At 43.3% G+C, this 21,301-nt stretch overlaps 1 protein-coding gene across 2 annotated transcripts in view; it reads left to right on the top strand.

Annotated features, from left to right (window-relative positions):
- The window catches only part of LOC121567541 (ras GTPase-activating protein 2), a 71,723-nt gene that overhangs the window by 38,741 nt on the left and 11,681 nt on the right, over positions 1-21,301 (top strand). For both annotated transcript variants that reach the window (XM_041877667.2, XM_041877666.2), the window contains exons 20-25: positions 3,120-3,202; positions 3,582-3,790; positions 5,750-5,853; positions 7,827-8,004; positions 8,130-8,444; positions 18,870-19,059. In XM_041877667.2, the coding sequence (XP_041733601.1) occupies positions 3,120-3,202; positions 3,582-3,790; positions 5,750-5,853; positions 7,827-8,004; positions 8,130-8,160 (605 nt within the window). In that variant the 3' untranslated portion in view covers positions 8,161-8,444; positions 18,870-19,059. The remainder of the gene's footprint in view (positions 1-3,119; positions 3,203-3,581; positions 3,791-5,749; positions 5,854-7,826; positions 8,005-8,129; positions 8,445-18,869; positions 19,060-21,301) is intronic.

Here is a 21,301-nt window from a genome sequence, read left to right as displayed (position 1 = left end):
GTTAGTAATAGTCGGTGCCAAAAAGGTTTGAAAGGCGTTCGGGAGGTTTTGAACTAAGTCTCATGTTGCTGTGAGTGTTTTAATGTGACTCATAACTTTAATATGGGTTTCAATTTCTAATGGAAGGGAGAAGGACAGGGTTTGAGTTTCCAGGGATCATGATCGTTTGGTCTGAGCATTTTCATGATGATCCGTGCAGATGGAACTAACCACTAGGACAACATCTCAAATGGCAACCAATTGCATAGGGCTCTGGTCAAATGTAGTGTGCACTATGTAGTGATGAGGGTGCCATTTGGGACGTAGTCTAGTTATTTGTCACCCTAGGCAACCCTAGGATGTGTGCGTGATTATTCGTCCATGTTTTTCTCATATTGAGGTGTCAGTAAAATTGTGACGAGAACCATAGATCAGAATGTTCAGATCTGCATCTGATTGCCTGGACATATAATGCTTCTGGCAACAACGCTGCACCTTGAACATCCCATTGTAATAAAGTGCATTTCTAATTGGGATTTAGATCAGTGATGGAGTCTAGCTCTGCTCTAGGTTTGGGACTCCTGTGGGGTATTGGAAACAATTCAGAGAGAGCGGAACAACATGAATAATGTATCAGAATGCAATAACGTAGCGAGTAGTGACGCTTCATGTTTACAACTTAAGTGATTTGTAGCCTGCTGTCCGGAGATGAACTGAAGACGTGTGTGTGTGAGCGAGCACTGAACTGGAAGGCAGGAGATATGCAGATAATCTGATGGAGCTGGAGGTATGAGGGGCGAGGTCAGGGGGTCAATCGGACTGGAAATGCAGAGGAGGAAGGTGGCAGGCAGAGAAAGGAGCTCCCTCTTAAATGAGAGATTGATATGGCAACATTCATCACACACCCAATGCACCTGGATTCACATATGCAAGGGAGAGAGAAGGGAGGCTGGTCATGGCTCACATCAACACCATTATCCCAGAAACCCTAGACCCACTCCAATTTGCATACCGACCCAGCAGATCCACAGATGATGCAATCTCTATTGCACTCCACACTACCCTTTCCCACCTGGACAAGAAGAACACCTACGTGAGAATGCTATTCATTGACTACAGCTCAGCGTTCAACACCATAGTGCCCTCAAAGCTCATCACCTAAGCTAAGGATCCTGGGACTAAACACCTCCCTCTGCAACTGGATCCTGGACTTCCTGACGGGCTGCCCCCAGGTGGTAAGGGTAGGTAACAACACATCTGCCACGCTGATCCTCAACACAGGGGCCCCTCAGGGGTGCGTGCTCAGTCCCCTCCTGTACTCCCTGTTCACCCATGACTGCATGGCCAGGCACGACTCCAACACCATCATTAAGTTTGCCGACGACACAACAGTGGTAGGCCTGATCACCGACAACGATGAGACAGCCTATAGGGAGGAGGTCAGAGACCTGGCCGTGTGGTGCCAGGATAACAACCTCTACCTCAACGTGACAAAGGAGATGATTGTGGACTACAGGAAAAAAAAGAGGACTGAGCACGCCCCCATTCTCATCGACGGGGCTGTAGTGGAACAGGTTGAGAGCTTCAAGTTCCTTGGTGTCCACATCACCAACTATCATGGTCCAAACACACCAAGACAGTCGTGAAGAGGGCACGACAAAGCCTATTCCCCCTCAGGAGACTGAAAAGATTTGGCATGGGTCCTCAGATCCTCAAAAAGTCATACAGCTGCACCATCGAGAGCATCCTGACTGGTTGCATCACCGCCTGGTATGGCAACTGCTCGGCCTCCGACCGCAAGGCACTACAGTGGGTAGTGCGTACGGCCCAGTACATCACTGGGGCCAAGCTTCCTGCCATCCAGGACCTCTATACCAGGCGGTACCGGAGCGCCAAGTCTAGGTCCAAAAGACTTCTCAACAGCTTCTACCCCCAAGCTATAAGACTCCTGAACAGCTAATCATGGCTACCCAGACTATTTGCACTGCCCCCCCACCCCCACCCCATATTTTTACGCTGCTGCTACTCTGTTAATTATTTATGCATAGTCACTTTAACTCTACCCACATGTACATATTACCTCAACTACCTCAACTAGCCGGTGCCCCCGCACATTGACTCTGCACCGGTAGCTCCCTGTATATAGCCTCCCTACTGTTATTTTATTTTACTTCTGCTCTTTTTTTCTCAACACTTTTTTGTTGTTTTTATTTTACTTTTTTATAAAAAAATTAATGCATTGTTGGTTAAGGGCTGTAAGTAAGCATTTCACGGTAATGTCTACACCTGTTGTATTCGGCGCATGTGGCAAATAAAATGTGATTTGATTTGAAAGGGGGGAGGGGAGTTGTGTGTGTGTGTGTGTGTGTGTGTGTGTGCAGTGAAGTAAAGTATCATCAGTGGATCAGACACTTCACTCTTATCAGCTAGATAAGGGGAAGGAGTATGAGCTGATAGGTGGAGACTGAAGAGAGTCCAATAGCAGGAGCTGATACAGAGACTGCTTTTATAACTGTTTGTGTGTTTTGGCCCGGCTTTTGTCAGACAGCGCTGGAAATGGTCGTCTATCGAGTGTAAAGAATGTTCTCTATATCTCGTTGGGAGAGATTGTGTGAAGTGTAATGCTGCACGTCTTCTAGTAGTCAGGGGTCACATGGTGTAAGACCTCAATGTTCCTCCTAGTGATGCAGCTTGACCAAGACATGGGTGTGTTCCAGATAATCCGTTAACAGTTGCAGAATATTACCTTATAATTTATCCATATGCGTCCTAAAACGTTAAACACTTCTCCATGCATTGTGAGGTCTGAACATCTGGACAGCCTTAATAGAACCAGACACAGGATTCTTGCTGTTGTTGAGACTAGCTACTATCCTTGTAACATGTTACAGTAGCCTGTTTATTTACATTTTACATTTTAGTCATTTAGCAGACGCTCTTATCCAGAGCGACTTACAGGAGCAATTAGGGTTATGTGCCTTGCTCAAGGGCACATTGACATATTTTTCACCTAGTCGGCTCGGGGATTAGAACCAGCGACCATTCGGTTACTGGCACAACGCTCTTAACCACTAAGCCACCTTAGTCCAATGTAGACATTTTGTGTGTGTTTACGTTTCATTTTCTTTCTGTTTTCCAAGGGAAAGAAGCACTCTGCATTATCCCTGTGAAGAATATCCGGGCTGTGGAGAAACTGGAAGAAAGTGCCTTTAACCGCAAAAATGTAAGCAGGACTTGGGTCCCCTCAGCCTCTCTCATGACTGTCTTTGTCTGTTTAGAGCCAGGAGTTTTCCCTGGCCACCTACCTGACCAGTAAATGGTAAAGCACAGTTATACTATAGGCTAATGCAAGGGCCCAGAGGTTTTCCTGGTCAGGTCAACAGATCAGGAAAAACTCCTGTGGTCCTATGTAAGTTGTGAGGGAAGTTCTTTGAGTTTACACATTGAATTTGAACAGATGCATATGTGGACTATGAGTGTCTGTTACTAAATAAATACAAATCTTAATTGTCTGCAAAGGGCAATTCATTTGCACCATATTGACAGCCTGTCAGATATTGTGTGTGTGTTATTGACAGCTCCTCTCTGCTCTCCCCTTTTAGATGTTCCAGGTGCTCCACAGTGAGAAGCCGCTGTACGTGCAGGCGGGGAACTGTGTGGAGGCCAGTGAGTGGGTGGAGGTGCTGAGCCAAGTGAACCGCTGTAACCCGGACCGCCTGGGCACCTTCCACCCCTCAGCCTACTTGGCCGGAGCCTGGCTCTGCTGCAGGAGCCTGAGCGACAGCCAGCCGGGCTGCAAGCCCTGCACACCGTGAGTACTCACCCCTGAATACCAAACCAACCTCTACTAGTCCCTAGATCAGGGCTCCCCAATAGGTGTTCTCCAATAACATTTTATTAAATGTTGTATAATCACCAGGAAATTACCTCAAAGTGATTTTAATTGAGGAAATGTGTTCCCAAGTATCACCACGCATAAATATAGAGGCATACAGTGAGCTCCAAAAGTATTGGGACAGTGACACATTTTTGGTTGTTTTGGCTCTGTACTCTAGCACTTTGGATTTGAAATGATACAATGACTTTGAGGTCAAAGTGCAGACTGTCAGCTTTAATTTGAGGGTATTACAGCACTTTGTGTACATAGTCTCCCCATTTTTTACAGGACCAAAAGAAATGGGACAAATTCACTTTTATGTGTATTAAAGTAGTAAAAAGTTCAGTATTTGGTCCCATATTCATAGCACGCAATGACTACATCAAGCTTGTGACTGTACAACATTTTGGGATGCATTTGCTGTTTGTTTTGGTTGTGTTTCAGATTATTTTGTGCCCAATAGAAATGAAATGGTAAATAATGCATTGTGTCATTTTAGAGTCACTTTTATTGTAAATAAAATGTAATATGTTTCTTAACTCTTCTACATAAATGTGGATGCTACCATGCGTGAATCGTGATGATGATTGAGAAGGTTAGCATGTCTTGGTGGTATGACATTTGTGTAACTTTCTCACTCTTCATTATGCACGACTCATTCAGGGGTATCCGTAATCATGGTAGCATCCACATTTAATATAGATGTGTTTCGAAATATATTCAATTCTTATTTACAATAAAAGTGACTCCAAAATGACACAATTACTTACTGTTCATTCCTTTTGGGCACCAAATAATCTGAAACACAACCAAAACAAATGCATCCAACAAGTTTGTAGAGTCACAAGCTTGATGTAAACATTGTGTGCTATTAATTAGGTTCCATTAATATGGAACCTAATACTAAACTTTTGGCTACTTTAATACACATATAAGTGAATTTGTCCCAATACTTTTGGTCCCCTAAAATGGGGGGGACTATGTACAGAAAGTGCTGTAATTTCTAAACGGTTCACTCAATATGGATGAAAATACCCTCAAATGAAAGCTAACAGTATGCACTCTAACCTCATAGTCATTTCAAATCCAAAGTGCTGGAGTACAGAGTCAAAACAACAGCAAAATTGTCACTGTCCCAATACTTTTGGAGCGAACTGTATGTGAATGTATCCCAATGTAATCACGGTTTGAAATAATGTTTTCTTTTTTTGTCAAATACTATATCTGTTTGGAACACTATGCATTGTACAAATTATTTATAACTATGTTCCGGCCCCCAACCATCCGCTCAAGGAACAATTGTCCCACAGCTGAATGTAATTGGGGACCCCTGCCCTAGGTGCTTGTGTAGATCGGAGAGGTTTGGATATGTATGGTTCATAGTATGAAAAAGACAGCCAGCACTCGCAAATTAAGTATTACTTTGATTTATTTTCAGTCAATTCATTGTGACGGCTAAAAATAAATCTTGTAACTGCGGAAAATAAATCAAAGTAATTATTTATTTGTGAGTTATTTAAAAAAAGCCTGATTACTCCTGGGATACAGCACCCAAAGACTAATTTATAGAACTTAGTAAGAGTTGAGCATAGAGCATTTTATATGGTTCATAGTTCTATCTTACACTCTGATCGGCCAGGTGGCAATTTCGCCATATTTGTTGTACTGGTGCTATCCTTCCCTCTCAGATTGACACAAGTTCCTAGGAGATGGAGGCTGCTTCAACCAAGAAATGGACCGTATTGGAATCACTGTCTACTTGTATCAGACACCTGAGTCTTATTCAATAGGGAGCACCGTAGCGAAATTGGACAATTCCAGGAAGCGTTATTGGACAATTCCTGTTCTCTTCCATTTGGTGCCTAATGAACATGACCCTATCTCCTCCCCCAGTACCTTGCTGGCTAACCTGCAGCTGGACATCGACTGTGACCGCGAGACAGAGAGAATCTTCTCCCTCCTCACCTCCAGCTACTCCAAGCTACAGAAGATGGAAGGCAAGAGGGATTCTACCTGTCAATCGCCCAACTCTCACACAAATTAATATGAAATGTATTCTTATCACAGTAGATTGTTTCTATAGTGGCTTATTGCATGAGGCATTTTCTCTGCATCTACAGTGAGGGGAAAAAAGTATTTGATCCCCTGCTGATTTTGTATGTTTGCCCACTGACAAAGAAATTATCAGTCTATAATTTTAATGGTAGGTTTATTTGAACAGTGAGAGACAGAATAACAACAAAAAAATCCAGAAAAACGCATGTCAAAAATGTTATAAATTGATTTGCATTTTAATGAGGGAAATAAGTATTTGACTCCTCTGCAAAACATGACTTAGTACTTGGTGGCAAAACCCTTGTTGGCAATCAGAGGTCAGACGTTTCTTGTAGTTGGCCACCAGGTTTGCACACATCTCAGGAGGGATTTTGTCCCACTCCTTTTTGCAAAATCTTCTCCAAGTCATTAAGGTTTCGAGGCTGACGTTTGGCAACTAGAACCTTCAGCACCCTCCACAGATTTTCTATGGGATTAAGGTCTGGAGACTGGCTAGGCCACTCCAGGACCTTAATGTGCTTCTTCTTGAGCCACTCCTTTGTTGCCTTGGCCGTGTGTTTTGGGTCATTGTCATGCTGGAATACCCATCCACGACCCATTTTCAATGCCCTGGCTGAGGGAAGGAGGTTCTCACCCAATATTTGACGGTACATGGCCCCGTCCATCGTCCCTTTGATGCGGTTAAGTTGTCCTGTCCCCTTAGCAGAAAAACACCCCCAAAGCATAATGTTTCCACCTCCATGTTTGACAGTGGGGATGGTGTTCTTGGGGTCATAGGCAGCATTCCTCCTCCTCCAAACACGGCGAGTTGAGTTGATGCCAAAGAGCTCCATTTTGGTATCATCTGACCACAACACTTTCACCCAGTTCTCCTCTGAATCATTCAGATGTTCATTGGCAAACTTCAGACGGGCATGTATATGTGCTTTCTTGAGCAGGGGGACCTTGCGGGTGCTGCAGGATGTTCAGTTGTTCACGGCGTAGTGTGTTACCAATTGTTTTCTTGGTGACTATGGTCCCAGCTGCCTTGAGAATATTGACAAGATCCTCCCGTGTAGTTCTGGGCTGATTCCTCACCATTCCCATGGTCATTGCAACTCCACGAGGTGAGATCATGCATGGAGCCCCAGGCCGAGGGAGATTGACAGTTCTTTTGTGTTTCTTCCATTTGCGAATAATCGCACCAACTGTTGTCACCTTCTCACCAAGCTGCTTGGCGATGGTCTTGTAGCCCATTCCAGCCTTGTGTAGGTCTACAATCTTGTCCCTGACATCCTTGGAGAGCTCTTTGGTCTTGGCCATGGTGGAGAGTTTGGAATCTGATTGATTGCTTTTGTGGACAGGTGTCTTTTATACAGGTAACAAACTGAGATTAGGAGCACTCCCTTTAAGAGTGTGATCCTAATCTCAGCTCGTTACCTGTATAAAAGACACCTGGGAGCCAGAAGTCTTTCTGATTGAGAGGGGGTCAAATACTTATTTCCGTCATTAAAATGCAAATCAATTTATAACATTTTTGACATGCGTTTTTCAGGATTTTTTTGTTGTTATTCTGTCTCTCACTGTTCAAATAAACCTACCATTAAAATTATAGACTGATCATGTCTTTGTCAGTGGGCAAACGTACAAAATCAGCAGGGGATCAAATACTTTTTTCCCTCACTGTATGTGTGCTTGTGCAGCATGCATGGCACTTTGATGCCTGATTCACACCTGAACCGTACCCTGCTGGCTCTGATATTTTCTTTTCACATTGTCCTTTCCAGCAACTATTGTGTATGATTGACCAGGCCAGCCCAGTACATCTCTGATTGGCTTGGCTCGGTTTGGCCCTTTTTAGTGTGAATCGGGCAACAGTAGCTTGGTGTGATAGCCTGTGATGATGACCTCATGTATCTATGTCTGCTGCGGTCAGATGCGTGTGCCAGCATCGCTGTGTACCAGGGTCCTCTGAGGGAGCAGGACGACTACTCCCTGTTCACCATCCAGGACCCCAAGGAGACATTCCAGACAGTGCGGAAGATCAGACACACTCTGAAGGAGCTGCAGAGAGAGCACGACACCCGCAGCGGCACTGCGCAGTACGGCAGCCAGTAAGTATACACACATACACAAGCATATGTCTATACTCACACACCTGTACACACACGGATGGATACACACATGCATAGCCAGCCACGTAAATATTTCTCCTCTTTGTTTTTCTGTGTCTTTCTAGAGAGAATCCGATAGTTGGGAAGACATCCTAACCAGTCTAGGTGGGTCTGTCTGGCCTGAGACAGCCATTCCAGCAAATGGCGGTATGCCACCTGCCACAGTTCTATACTGGAGCCCCAGAGTGGCACAGTCGGGATTGGCACTGAGAACGCTGCCTGCCTCGTGAGGACCAAGAACGCACATCCCCAAGGTCGCGCTCCGCCCCCGCTTCCCCCTCCACCACCGTGTGACTGGACGGATGGTCCAATAGAGGAAGTTAGAAGTGTCACCTGACCCTGGCCAGAAGCTCGCATTGGTTCAGAAGAGGAGAACCTTGGTTGAGTTTTATTCTCTTGCTCTCCCCGTCTGTCTCCATCCTTCTCTCTTTCTCACACACCACTGCCCTAATCAGAAGAGTATGTGCTTGCGCTCGTCCTCTACCTGATTTGCACAACCACTCAATCATGTCATTGAAAAATTTTTCTGACCAGACAACATGAATTGGTGTGTGTGAATAGGCTGCTAAAATCGTCCCTTTTATTCACTCAATGTTTTCAATCTCGATCGTCAACAATCAAGACGATGCTCTCACAATCTCTTGGGGTTTCACTGTTTGACGTCCGTTTACGACTAAACAGCAAGCTGACTTTGTTTATCTTATTTTCTCTAAAAGGGTCCACTTAACTTTACTCTCTTCTTCCTCCTCTACCCACCTCTATCTTTTGTGCTTTGAGCAAATGTAGTTGTTTCAGAGTACAGTTAAGTGGATGAAACCGATCTGCCTTATTTTTCTTAATGGATGTATGTGTAACAATCTCTCGCATCCTCGGGTTAGGGAATAATGCCGAAGCACTTTACATATTTGGAATATTCCAGATGGCGTCATTTTAGATACGTGGTATCAGTATACCCCCCCATATCGATCAGTTAAATGATCTCGCGTACATTCCCGTTTCCATTCCTGTACAATAACATTTATAGCCTGTAGATTTTAATAGCTATTTTTCTTACACCAAAGACAACAATACTGTAGGATCGACTTGGGGAAAAAAGGGTATAAATGTATTTTGAATACAGACTTTTTTTTTATGGAGAGAAGTACAGTATATATTTTGTTAATGTACATTTTGGTAACTGCATTGTTCCTCTTTTTAACGATTTAGACGATTTGATTGAGTAACGTTCTAATGTTCTCTGGAAATGCAGAGGGACCGTGGTTGGTAGTCTAGAAATGTCTGTGACAACCGCATCACCATGTAGTGATGTCACTGCAAATCAATCACAACAAGCTAGACAATCCCCTTCACTTGCCAATCTAGCCCCTAAGATCCTCATCACTGGCCCACATTAACTGGTAGTCAAATGGGATTGGATAGCTCTACAATCAATCAAACACACACATATTAGTTAGAACCCCATTGTTTGTGTGTTTTAGACTGAGAACTATCGCTGTGTTTATAGCCGAGTGTGAAGTCGTAAAACCAGTTGGATGCATTCACGTGCTTTGAACTAGTTGAGAAACGCCAATTGGCTAATGGCCGACAAGCTGCATCAACCATTAACTAAAAGTATAGCTGTCATGCTTGTAAAACAAATGATAGTGTTCAAAAACCATAGAAATTGATTGCTTTTTATAAATAATGTTTTGTTACATTTAACTGCTGAAAACGCTATTATCAAGGTAATTTCCTTAGTAGGTGACATCAGAGGTCAGCATGTGGGAGAAGTCTGAGCTCAGGGATGATAGATGAGTTTCCCAATAGTACACTGAACAAAAACATAAATGCAACATGCAACAATTTCAAGGATTGTACTGAGTTACAGTACATATAAGGAAATCAGTCAATTGAAATAAATAAATTAGCCCTAACCTATGGATTTCACGACTGAGAATACAGATATACATCTGTTGGTGGTGGCGTGGATCAGAAAACCAGTCAGTATCTGGTGTGACCACCATTTGCCTCATGCATCGGTACATACAGTTGAAGTCGGAAGTTTACATACACCTTAGCCAAATACATTTAAACTCAGTTTTTCACAATTCCTGACATTTAATCCTAGTATAAATTCCCTGTCTTAGGTCAGTTAGGATCACCACTTTATTTTAAGAATGTGAAATGGTAGAGAGTAGAGAGAACGATTTATTTAAGCTTTTATTTCTTTCATCACGTTCCCAGTGGGTCAGAAGTTTACATACACTCAATTAGTATTTGGTAGCATTGCCTTTTAAATTGTTTAACTTGGGTCAAACGTTTTGGGTAGCCTTCCACAAGCTTCCCACAATAAGTTGGGTGAATTTTGGCCCATTCCTCCTGACAGAGCTGGTGTACCTGAGTCAGGTTTGTAGGCCTCCTTGCTCGCACACGCTTTTTCAGTTCTGCCCACAAATGTTCTATAGGATTGAGGTCAGGGCTTTGTGATGACCACTCCAATACCTTGACTTTGTTGTCCTTAAGCCATTTTGCCACAACTTTGGAAGTATGCTTGCGGTCATTGTCCATTTGGAAGACCCATTTGCGACCAAGCTTTAACTTCCTGACTGATGTCTTGATGTTGCTTCAATATATCCACATAATTTTCCTTCCTTATGATGCCATCTATTTTGTGAAGTACACCAGTCCCTCCTGCAGCAAAGCAACCCCATAGCATGATGCTTCCACCCCCGTGCTTCACGGTTGGGATGGTGTTCTTTGGCTTGCAAACCACCCACTTTTTCCTCCAAACATAACGATGGTCATTATGGCCAAACAGTTCTATTTTTGTTTCATCAGACCAGAGGACATTTCTCCAAAAAGTACGATCTTTGTCCCCATGTGCAGTTGCAAACCGTAGTCTGGCTTTTTTATGGCGGTTTTGGAGCAGTGGCTTCTTCCTTGCTGAGCTGCCTTTCAGGTTATGTCGATATAGGACTTGTTTTACTGAGCTGTGTAAGGACATCAGGGATAAAATTGTAGACCTGCACAAGGCTGGGATGGGCTACAGGACAATAGGCAAGCAGCTTGGTGAGAAGGCAACAACTGTTGGCGCAATTATTAGAAAATTGAAGAAGTTCAAGATGATGGTCAATCATCCTCAGTCTGGGGCTCCATGCAAGATCTCACCTCGTGGGGCATCAATGATCATGAGGAAGGTGAGGGATCAGCCCAGAACTACACGGCAGGACCTGGTCAATGACCTGAAGAGAGCTGGAACCACAGTCTCAAAGAAAACCATTAGTAACACACTACGCCGTCATGGATTAAAATCCTGCAGCGCACGCAAGGTCCCCCTGCTCAAGCAAGCGCATGTCCAGGCCCGTCTGAAGCTTGCCAATGACCATCTGGATGATCCAGAGGAGGAATGGGAGAAGGTCATGTGGTCTGATGAGACAAAATAGAGCTTTTTGGTCTAAACTCCACTCTCCGTGTTTGGAGGAAGAAGAAGGATGAGTACAACTCCAAGAACACCATCCCAAGCATGAAGCATGGAGGTGGAAACATCATTCTTTGGGGATGCTTTTCTGCAAAGGGGACAGGACGACTGCACCGTATTGAGGAGAGGATGGATAGGGCCATGTATCGCGAGATCTTGGCCAACAACCTCCTTCCCTCAGTAAGAGCATTGAAGATGGGTCGTGGTTGGGTCTTCCAGCATGACAACGACCTGAAACACACAGCCAGGGCAACTAAGGAGTGCCTCCGTAAGAAGCATCTCAAGGTCCTGTAGTGGCCTAGCCAGTCTCCAGACCTGAACCCAATAGAAAATCTTTGGAGGGAGCTGAAAGTCCGTATTGCCCAGTGACAGACCCGAAACCTGAAGGATCTGGAGAAGGTCTGTATGGAGGAGTGGGCCAAAATTCCTGCTGCAGTGTGTGCAAACCTGGTCAAGACCTACAGGAAAAGTATGATCTCTGTAATTGCAAACAAAGGTTTCTGTACCAAATATTAAGTTCTGCTTTTCTGATGTATCAAATACTTATGTCATGCAATAAAATGCAAATTATTACTTAAAAATCATACAATGTGATTTTCTGGATTTTTGTTTTAGATTCCGTCTCTCACAGTTGAAGTGTACCTATGATAAAAATTACAGACCGTAAGTAGGAAAACCTGCAAAATCGGCAGTGTATCAAATACTTGTTCTCCCCACTGTAAGTGTATGTAAACTTCTGACTTCAACTATATCTCCTACGCATAGAGTTCATCAGGCTGTTGATTGTAGCCTGTGTAATGTTGTCCCACTCCTCTTCAATGGCTGTGCGAAGTTGCTGGATATTGGCGGGAACTGGAACACCATTTCGTACACGTTGATCCAGAGCATCCCAAACATACCCAATGGGTGACATTGCTGGTGATTGTGCAGGACATGGAATAAATGGGACATTTTCAGCTTCCAGGAATAGTGTACAGATCCTTGCGACATGGGGCAGTGAATTATCATGCTGAAACATGAGGTAACGACGGCGGATGAATGACACAACAATGGGCCTCAGGATCTCGTCACAATATCTCTGTCTATTCAAATTCCCATCGATAAAATGCAATTGTGTTCGTTGTCCGTAGCATATGCCTGCCCATACCATAACCCCACCTCCACCATATGGCACACGTTGACATCAGTAAACAGCTCACCCACATGATACCATCTGCTCGGTATAGTTAAACCGGGATTCATCCTTGAAGAGCACACTTCTCCAGCGTGCCAGTGACCATCGAAGGTGTGCATTTGCCCACTGAAGTCTGTTACGACGCCAAACTGCAGTCAGGTCAAAACCCCGGTGAGGACGACGAGCACGCAGATTAGCTTCCTTGAGATGGTTTCTGACAGTTTGTGCAGAAATCCTTCGGTTGTGCAAACCCAGAGTTTCATCAGCAGTCCGGGTGGCTCGTCTCAGACCATCCCGCAGGTGAAAAAGCCGGATGTGGAGGTCCTGGGCTGACGTGGTTACACGTGGTCTGCAGTTGTGAGGCTGGTTGGACGTACTGCCAAATTCTCTAAAACAACATTTTGGTAAAGAAATGAACATTCAATTCTCTGGCAACAGCTCTGGTGGACATTCCTGCAATCAGCATGCCAATTGCACGCGCCGTCAACTTGAGACATCTGTGGCATTGTGTTGTGACAACTGCACGTTTTAGAGTGGCCTTTTATTGTTCCCAGCACAAGGTGCACCTGTGTAATGAGCATGCTGTTTAATCAGCTTCTTGATATGCCACACCTGTCAGGTGAATGGATTATCTTGGCAAAGGAGAAATGCTCACTGACAGGGATGTAAACAAATGTGTGCTGAAAATTGTAGAGAAATAAGCTTTGTGTATATGGGAAATATCTGGGATCTTTTATTTCAGCTCATGAAACATGGGACCAACACTTTACATGTTGTGTTTATATTTTTGTTCAGTGTAATTACCAGTTGGAGGGGCGGTCAAGTGGATTTTCTTCCCAGTCGTAAATATCAAAGTTTTTATTTGTCGCACAAAGATTTGCAGATGTTAAAGCAGATGCAGCAAAATGCTTATAAAGGGGAAATTGAATTTCTGGTGACCGCCGAGCTAATGTCCCAAAGTTATTTTGGGCTGTAGGAAATAATACTACCTAATACTACCACCTTCCCACTTGGTTATGAACGCAGCATTAGTCCACAAAGTCGCACCGTTCTTTATCATTTTATCAGTCAACCCGTAGGAACGACAGTTTGTAAAAACAGATGCCTAGAAACTTGAACTTGGATCAACAACAAGAAGGGAATGTGTAACACCGTTAGTACAGGGTTAACCATGTTTCGTATAGATTTTTGTTTGGCTTGTGGAAATATTTGCTGTCAGAAGTTGTCTTTGGTCTGTCTGTATATTTAACAGTATTTTTTTGAGTACCTTTTTGTATGTTTGTTTTTATTAACACTGCAAAAAAATCTGTTGGTGTGTTACGGTACCTTGTTCTTTGTCTTCAGTGGTACTAGGAAGCTTGCTGCTTTTCTTCATGTCACAGAGTCTAATGTATGGTAGTGTGCTGCGGAGTCTATGTCTATAGCTTATGCAACGAGTTTAACTTTGTCTGGAACACCAGGGTCTTGTTCATTAGAGCATGCAGCGGAAACTTTTTGCAACGGAAAAAGAAAATGTGCGTATACCTGTTTCAGTCTGTTTTCTTGCATTTGGTGCCTAATGAACACGACCCAGGGTAGGTCCGACCTGACTTTGTCAGTGGTTTTGCTGAAGGCTCTTGGCCTCGTGGTTCTTGTCCTTTGCCGGCCTATTCTAATGCGTAGGTAAAGATGTCATCATGAGTGAGCTTGTTGGTTCATTGGTTTTCTTTCACCAATCTCAAATGTTTTTCGATCATAAGGGAATTTTCAATCACCGCATCATCTCCTCACCTTACCTCTAACAGTCAGATATTTTATCATAATGTATCTTTAACGTTGTCAGAACCCTTTTTAGGCCCACAAATCCAAACGTGCAGTGGCCTTACTAACCCATTCACCCCTAAAGGGAACTTGGGGTGACACAATTGTACAATGTACAGGTTGGCTTGGTCGAATGGGATGGTACTGTACGTTCTAGTGGTTTTGTTGCTTTGATCACAGTATAGGTACAAGTGGCACTGGGACACTGTTACCAGTCAACAGGGAACGTATAACTTAAATCAGAAACATTTCTAACATGGTTATCTCTGTGTGTCTGTGTCTGTGTGTGTGTGTCTGTGTGTCTGTGTGTGTGTGTGTGTGTGTGTGTGTGTGTGTGTGTGTGTGTGTGTGTGTGTGTGTGTGTGTGTGTGTGTGTGTGTGTGTGTGTGTGTGTGTGTGTGTGTGTGTGTGGTGTGTGTGTAGCCCAGTAATTTTTTAAGTTGGATAATTTAACAAAACATGGGAAGTCAAGAGTAATGGTTAAGTCTCCCTCGACAGGCCTTCATGTGAACAGTATCTGTGAAGTCATCGCCATGACATCATCAGCAGCCTTTCAAATGTTAAAATCAATCATTGCAAAGAGAATCGGTTATTTTCATATTTCACCCCCGTAAACGTATCATTGCATACAGGACTGGAGTACATATTTTTGTTGTTGCTTTTGTTATTTAAACACTTTTTTATTATTTTCCACAACCAGAAAGTCAAATCTTATCTCCTGTTTTTTATTTGTTCATTTGAAATAATTAACAATAAAAATGTTGCCAACCCTTTCACTTGAGGTGTGTGGTCTTTACTAAATGTCAGCTCTAGGGAAGGCGGAGGAGAGGATAAACATTAGCCTGGTCCCAGATCTCTTTGTGCCGCCTTACCATCTCCTATTGGAATTGGAATTGGTAAGATGGCACAAACAGATCTGGAACCAAGCTATAGAGACATTGGGGGGAGAATACAAGAAGGGGCTATATTATTTAGCAGGTTGTCGTTTATTGGGATGAGTCTTGTCCTCGAGGCAGAACTGAGCGATTTCCGCTAGATGGGCCAGCTGCAAAGTCAAAATTGGCTATATTGTAAAAATGAGCTTTTTGGTTGTAGTTTAAGGTTAGGGTTCGGCATTAGGGTTAGCAGTGTGGTTAGGTTTAAAATCAGATTGTATGACTTTGTGACTGTGACAGCTAGTGACCACTGCAGAGCTACCTACAGAACAAGATTCATGACGAAAAATGCTAACCTGCTATCCTTTTCATGAAACCGTTCCAGAGCTGTGGAGTCACCCAGCCAACAGTCGTATACTGAACTCTGAGATGTATAAACAGTTTTATTCAGTTTGGGAAATGATTTTACTACTGGCAGCACTTCACATGGAACAACTAATCATCCACAAACCATTCAAGCTATTTTTTTCCTTCCCAGTAATTGCAACTGATGTCACTTCAGTGGAATCGTCTCAATAAGAATGACTTGAAGAACATCTGTGGCATGTTGGATTTAAGTCTCTTCCTCTAGATTTTCTTTGCATAAATCAGTCCGTGTAGATCAGGGGTGCCCAAACATTTGGGCTTGGAAATCCCCCCCAAAAACAATCCTCTGGCAAGCCAAATCTAATTTTGTCAGGGGTCATGTTTGGCCCGCAGTCCCCACTTTGGATGGCCCTGTTGTAGATGAGGGAGGAGGAATAGTGTGACAGCCCGCCTCTCCTGTCCTCCTAACCGAGGACTGCCCCTGTGCCCAACAGCATCAATTATTCTTAAGTCCTGGGAGCCTTTTCAAGCACCAGCTGCATTCTCCTGAAGGCACATATTGGACTCTCACTTTTGATAACTTCCGTGACCAAAAAGTACATCTTAATACATGAATCTGTGGAAAGACAAAGACCATTCTCTTTCATCAGCCCATTCTCTTTACACAACAACGTTGTGATTGACTTTAAGTCAACATTTAAGTCAGAACATATGCTGGCTAGATTTCTTCAGTCCTTTTGTCCCTATCATCTGACATTGCTTTGATGTGCTACTTAGATGTCGAACCACCTAGTGTGATTCTCAATTTCCAACTGCAGTTCACACAGTCTACCCTGCCCCTGCAGATTGATACCAGTCTTGCTTTTCAAATGAATGAAAGGAAGCATGTAATATCAAAAACATCTAAAAACCAATCTCTTTATGATGCCACATCATAGCTTACGATGGATTTGGAAATTATTTTGTTTCTACTATGCCATCCTTTTTCTGTCAACCCCCAAAAATGTAACCTGTCAAGAGCAATGCCTTTAAAATGTTCACACTGTGTTTGGACCAAAGAATTACATAATATGATCTCTGTGGTTTGGACAGACACACACACCTCCTTGACCCAGACAGTGACCTCCCCGTCATTGTTTAGTTTGTTGTCTTGTCTCCATCCTTATCTGCTGTTGTGTCTGCCATGGCCAGGTTTGTGAAACTCTGGGAAAGAGACCGATTTCTTAAGACTTCTCAGACTCCCTGTACCTCTTGCCTCATCAGCTGATGCTCCAGGCCAGTACAGAGCCTAGAGGGCCAGACGAGGGACAAGGACCAAAGAATTGGACCTGAGACAAGCATAGAACATAAACCCCACAAGGAACTTCTGGTTAAGAGAAGCAAGCACCCCAAAGGACAGTGAGAAGAAGTAGACCTTAGTAGATCATGTTTGCATTGAAGAGGTTTGTGGTGGCGCTGCTGACCCTAGGGATGTGGGTTCATCCAACGCTTGAACGGACACGAGGTAAGAGGCGACACAATGACGTTCTTTTACTATACGGTTCTACTCTCTAACACACAGGGTTGGAGAGTAACTGATTGCATGTAATCTGATAACAAAACGGATTCAGTTACGTTACCAGCAAAAACATTTAAATCAGATTACAGATACTTTTGAAAAACTAGACGATTACTTCTAAATTCAGAAAGAATGTTTGTGAAAAAAAATGCACAACACTTTTCTCTTTTCTCAATGACATTCAATTCAGCATTGAAAAAAGGTGCAAGTTTAAGTTTGTTCCACCTGAGCGAGTCTGACCACAGGTCAGAGACCACTAGGATAACACACCAAATGTGTTCGATGGATCTTTTTTGTCTTCTAGTGCCTCTTAAGGGGAAAGTTATACAAAATAAACAAAGTAATCGGGTTCTGTTACTGAGTTTGGGTTGTCCAAATATTTGGTTACTGATTTTGGACAGCTAACTAGTAACCATAACGGATTACATTTAGAAAGTAACCTACCCAACCCTGCTAACACAGTTACTGTGAGTACATATACACATGCACATTTTTTTCTCCTCCATCTTCTAATTAGTGCCCCAATTGTTGTTTGGTTATTTAAACGTCATGCTTGTTGGTTTAACTAGCTTTCCTATCATCACAATTCTTGCCTACATGAACAGTATTTTTGTGTTGTTTCAACCCCATAGCCATCACCAGAATGCTACTCTTTTGTCGAGGAACTGCTCTGTGGGGAATGTCCCCATTCAGGAGTACAAGGTCACAGAGTTGACCAGGTAGGCTATAGGGATCATGACACCACTGAGCACTCCCCTTTCAGAACATTTAACCAGCTGGGGCACATCTGGCTGAACCACACTGACTGAACCAGGTCCCACGTAGTCTCCAATTTACATACACTGAGTGTACAAAACATTAAGAACACCTTCCCCCCCTCCCTCCCTTTGCCCTCAGAACTGCTTCAATTCGTCAGGGCATGGACTCTAAAAGGTATCGAAAGCGTTCCACAGGGATACTTGCCCATGTTGACTCCAATGCTTCCAATATATGTGTCAAGTTGGTTGGATGTCCTTTGGGTGGTGAAGTATTCTTGATACACACGGGAAACTGTTCAGTGTGAAAAACCCAGCAGCGTTGCAGTTCTTGACACAGGCGCCTGGCACCTACTATCATACCCCGTTCAAACGCACTTCCATTTTTGTCTTGCCCATTCACCCTCTGAATGGCACACATACAAAATTAATGTCTCAATTGTCTCAAGGCTTAAAATTCCTTCTTTAACCTGTCTCCTCCCCTTAATCTACACTGATTGAAGTGGAATCAACAAGTGACATCAATAAGGGATCAAAGCTTTCACGTGGATTCACCTGGTCAGTCTATGTCATTGAAAGAGCAGTTTTTATTTTTTGAATGAGTAGGTGTGTCCAAACTTTTGACTGGTATTGTATATACATTTTACGGACACAGTATATTTTACATTAGTTATCTTGTTGTTTTTAATCCCATTCTTCAGCTCCACTCAACCCCTCCCAGAGCAATGTTTTGTACACTCAGTGTATGCTCAATAAGATGTAATGCTGTTATGATGATCAGTGTGTTTTGACATGTCTGTCTCTGTCTCTCCATCTGTAGCTTTGACTCTGAGTTTGAGCTGCGTACTCTGGACCCGGAGGGGGTGATATTCTTCAGGGATATCGGCGGGCAGCAGAACTACTTCCTGCTGGCGGTGGTCCGTGGGAACCTGAGTGTCCAGACGAGCCGCGGGGACGGACAGGTCCTCGTCACCTCTGGGCCCAAGATCAGTGACGGGGATTGGAAGAAGGTGAGGTCCTGAACCGTATCCTCTAAATGACTTTGTGACAGTAGGCTATGTTATAACCATAATAACATAATTACCATGTGGGGCATGTACAAGTAACTGCCAAAATAATGGAAACAACAACATAAAGTGTCTTAATAGGGCCTACGGCCACCACGACAGCTTCAATGCACCTTGGCATAAATTCGACAAGTGTCTGGAACTCTATTGGAGAGATGTGACACCATTCTTCCATGAGAAAATCCATCATTTGATGTTTTGTTGATGGTGCTGGAAAACGCTTTCTGGCGTGCTCCAGAATCTTTCATAATTGTTCAAGGCAAACTCGGCTCCATCATTCATTGAATCAGATGGCTCATTCATTACAAAACACACTGATATTTCCAATCACCTTAATGATTTTTTCATTGACAAGATTAGCAAACTGGCATGAGATGCCAGCAACAAACGCTGACAGTATAACTGATCAAATGATGAAAGACAAGCATTGTAATTTTGAATTCCGTAAGGTGAGTGTGGAAGAATTGAAAAAAGTATTGTTGTCTATCAACAATGACAAGCCACTGGGGTCTGAGAACTTGGATGGAAAATTACTGAGGATAATAGCAGACGATATTGCCACTCCTATTTGCCATATCTTCAATCTAAGCCAGCTAGAAAGTGTGTGCCCACAGGCCTGGAGGGAAGCAAAAGTAATTCCGCTACCCAAGAATAGCAAAGCCCCCTTTACTGGCTCAAATAGCTGACCAATCAGCATGTTACCAACCCTTAGTAAACTTTTGGAAAATATTGTGTTTGATCTGATACAATGCTATTTTACTGTAAACAAATTGACAACAGACTTTCAGCACGCTTATAGGGAAGGAATTCAACAAGCACGGCACTTACACAAATGACTGATGACTGGCTGAGATACATTTATGATAAAAAGATTGTGGGAGCTCTTTGTTAGACTTCAGAGCACCTTTTGACATGACGTATGTGTTATGGCTTTACACCCCCTTCTATGTTGTGGATAAAGAGTTACCTGTCTAACAGAACACAGAGGGTGTTCTTTAATGGAAGCCTCTCCAACATTAATCCGGGTAGAATCAGGAATTCCCCAGGGCAGCTGTCTAGGCCCCCTACTTTTTTTCAATCTTTACTAATGACATGCCACTGGCCTTGAGTAAAGCCAGTGTGTCTATGTATGCGAATGACTCAACACTATACACGTAAGCTACTACAGTGAGTGAAATCACTACAACACTTAACAAAGAGCTGCAGTTAGTTTCAGAATGGGTGGCAAGGAATACGTTTCCTCAATATTTCAAAAACTAAAAGCATTGTATTTGGGACAAATCATTCACCCTAAACCGCAACGAAATCTTGTAACAAATAATGTGGAAATTGAGCAAGTTGAGGTGACTAAACTGCTTGGAGTAACCCTGGATTGTAAACTGTTATGGTCAAAACATGTTGATACAACAGTAGCTAAGATGGGGAGAATTCTGTCCATAATAAAGCGTTACTCTGCCTTTTTAACAACACTATCAACAAGGAGGGTCCTACAGGCTCTACTTTTGTTACACCTGGACAGTGCTTAATTTGAGCCGGATCCTGCCGGAACAGAAAAAGCACCTCTCAGATTTGACTTTGTTTGTTCCGGCACCTATTTGCCCAGATCCGGTACCTCTCGCGGCATGATTTATTAATTATTTCACTGTTTGCACTGTAGACATCTTAATAAAAACTATCAGCATTAAATCAAGTTGCCTCCTTGTTATTTCTCCCGCCCCCCAGAAAGACCATCATGTAAAAGTGCGGTGATCCTTCAATGTAATCATCCTATCCTGCCACACTGATTCCAGACCTGCTCTCTTATTTGTACATAGAGGTTATGGGGCGGGCCAGTGGGGTAAGTAACTGATCTTGACACAGGTCTTGGTAGTGGTGGTCAGCTAGTGAAGAGGTCCCTACGTAATCACGTAACCTAGTCTTGTCATCTCCCTACTGAATTTGAATAGTGGGAAAGCCAAATAAAAAATTGATAAGAAAAGGCAATCAAGTTTTACATTTTTCAAGTAGAAAAATCCAGAGAAAGATGGTGAATCAAACCCAGAACGAGCCAGAGAACTGTCAGTGCCGGAGGAGAGGAGTGATGGGGCGAACTGTTCCTGATGGTGATGCTAATGTTCCTGATGGTGATGCCAGATCAGCATTACCACCGGCACAGCCACTAGCTAGTAGGCCTACTAGCGAGTCA

Source organism: Coregonus clupeaformis, chromosome 6 (genome assembly GCF_020615455.1).
Source record: "Coregonus clupeaformis isolate EN_2021a chromosome 6, ASM2061545v1, whole genome shotgun sequence".
Taxonomy (NCBI): Eukaryota; Metazoa; Chordata; class Actinopteri; order Salmoniformes; family Salmonidae; genus Coregonus; species Coregonus clupeaformis.
This window is presented reverse-complemented; position numbering and strand designations above follow the sequence as displayed.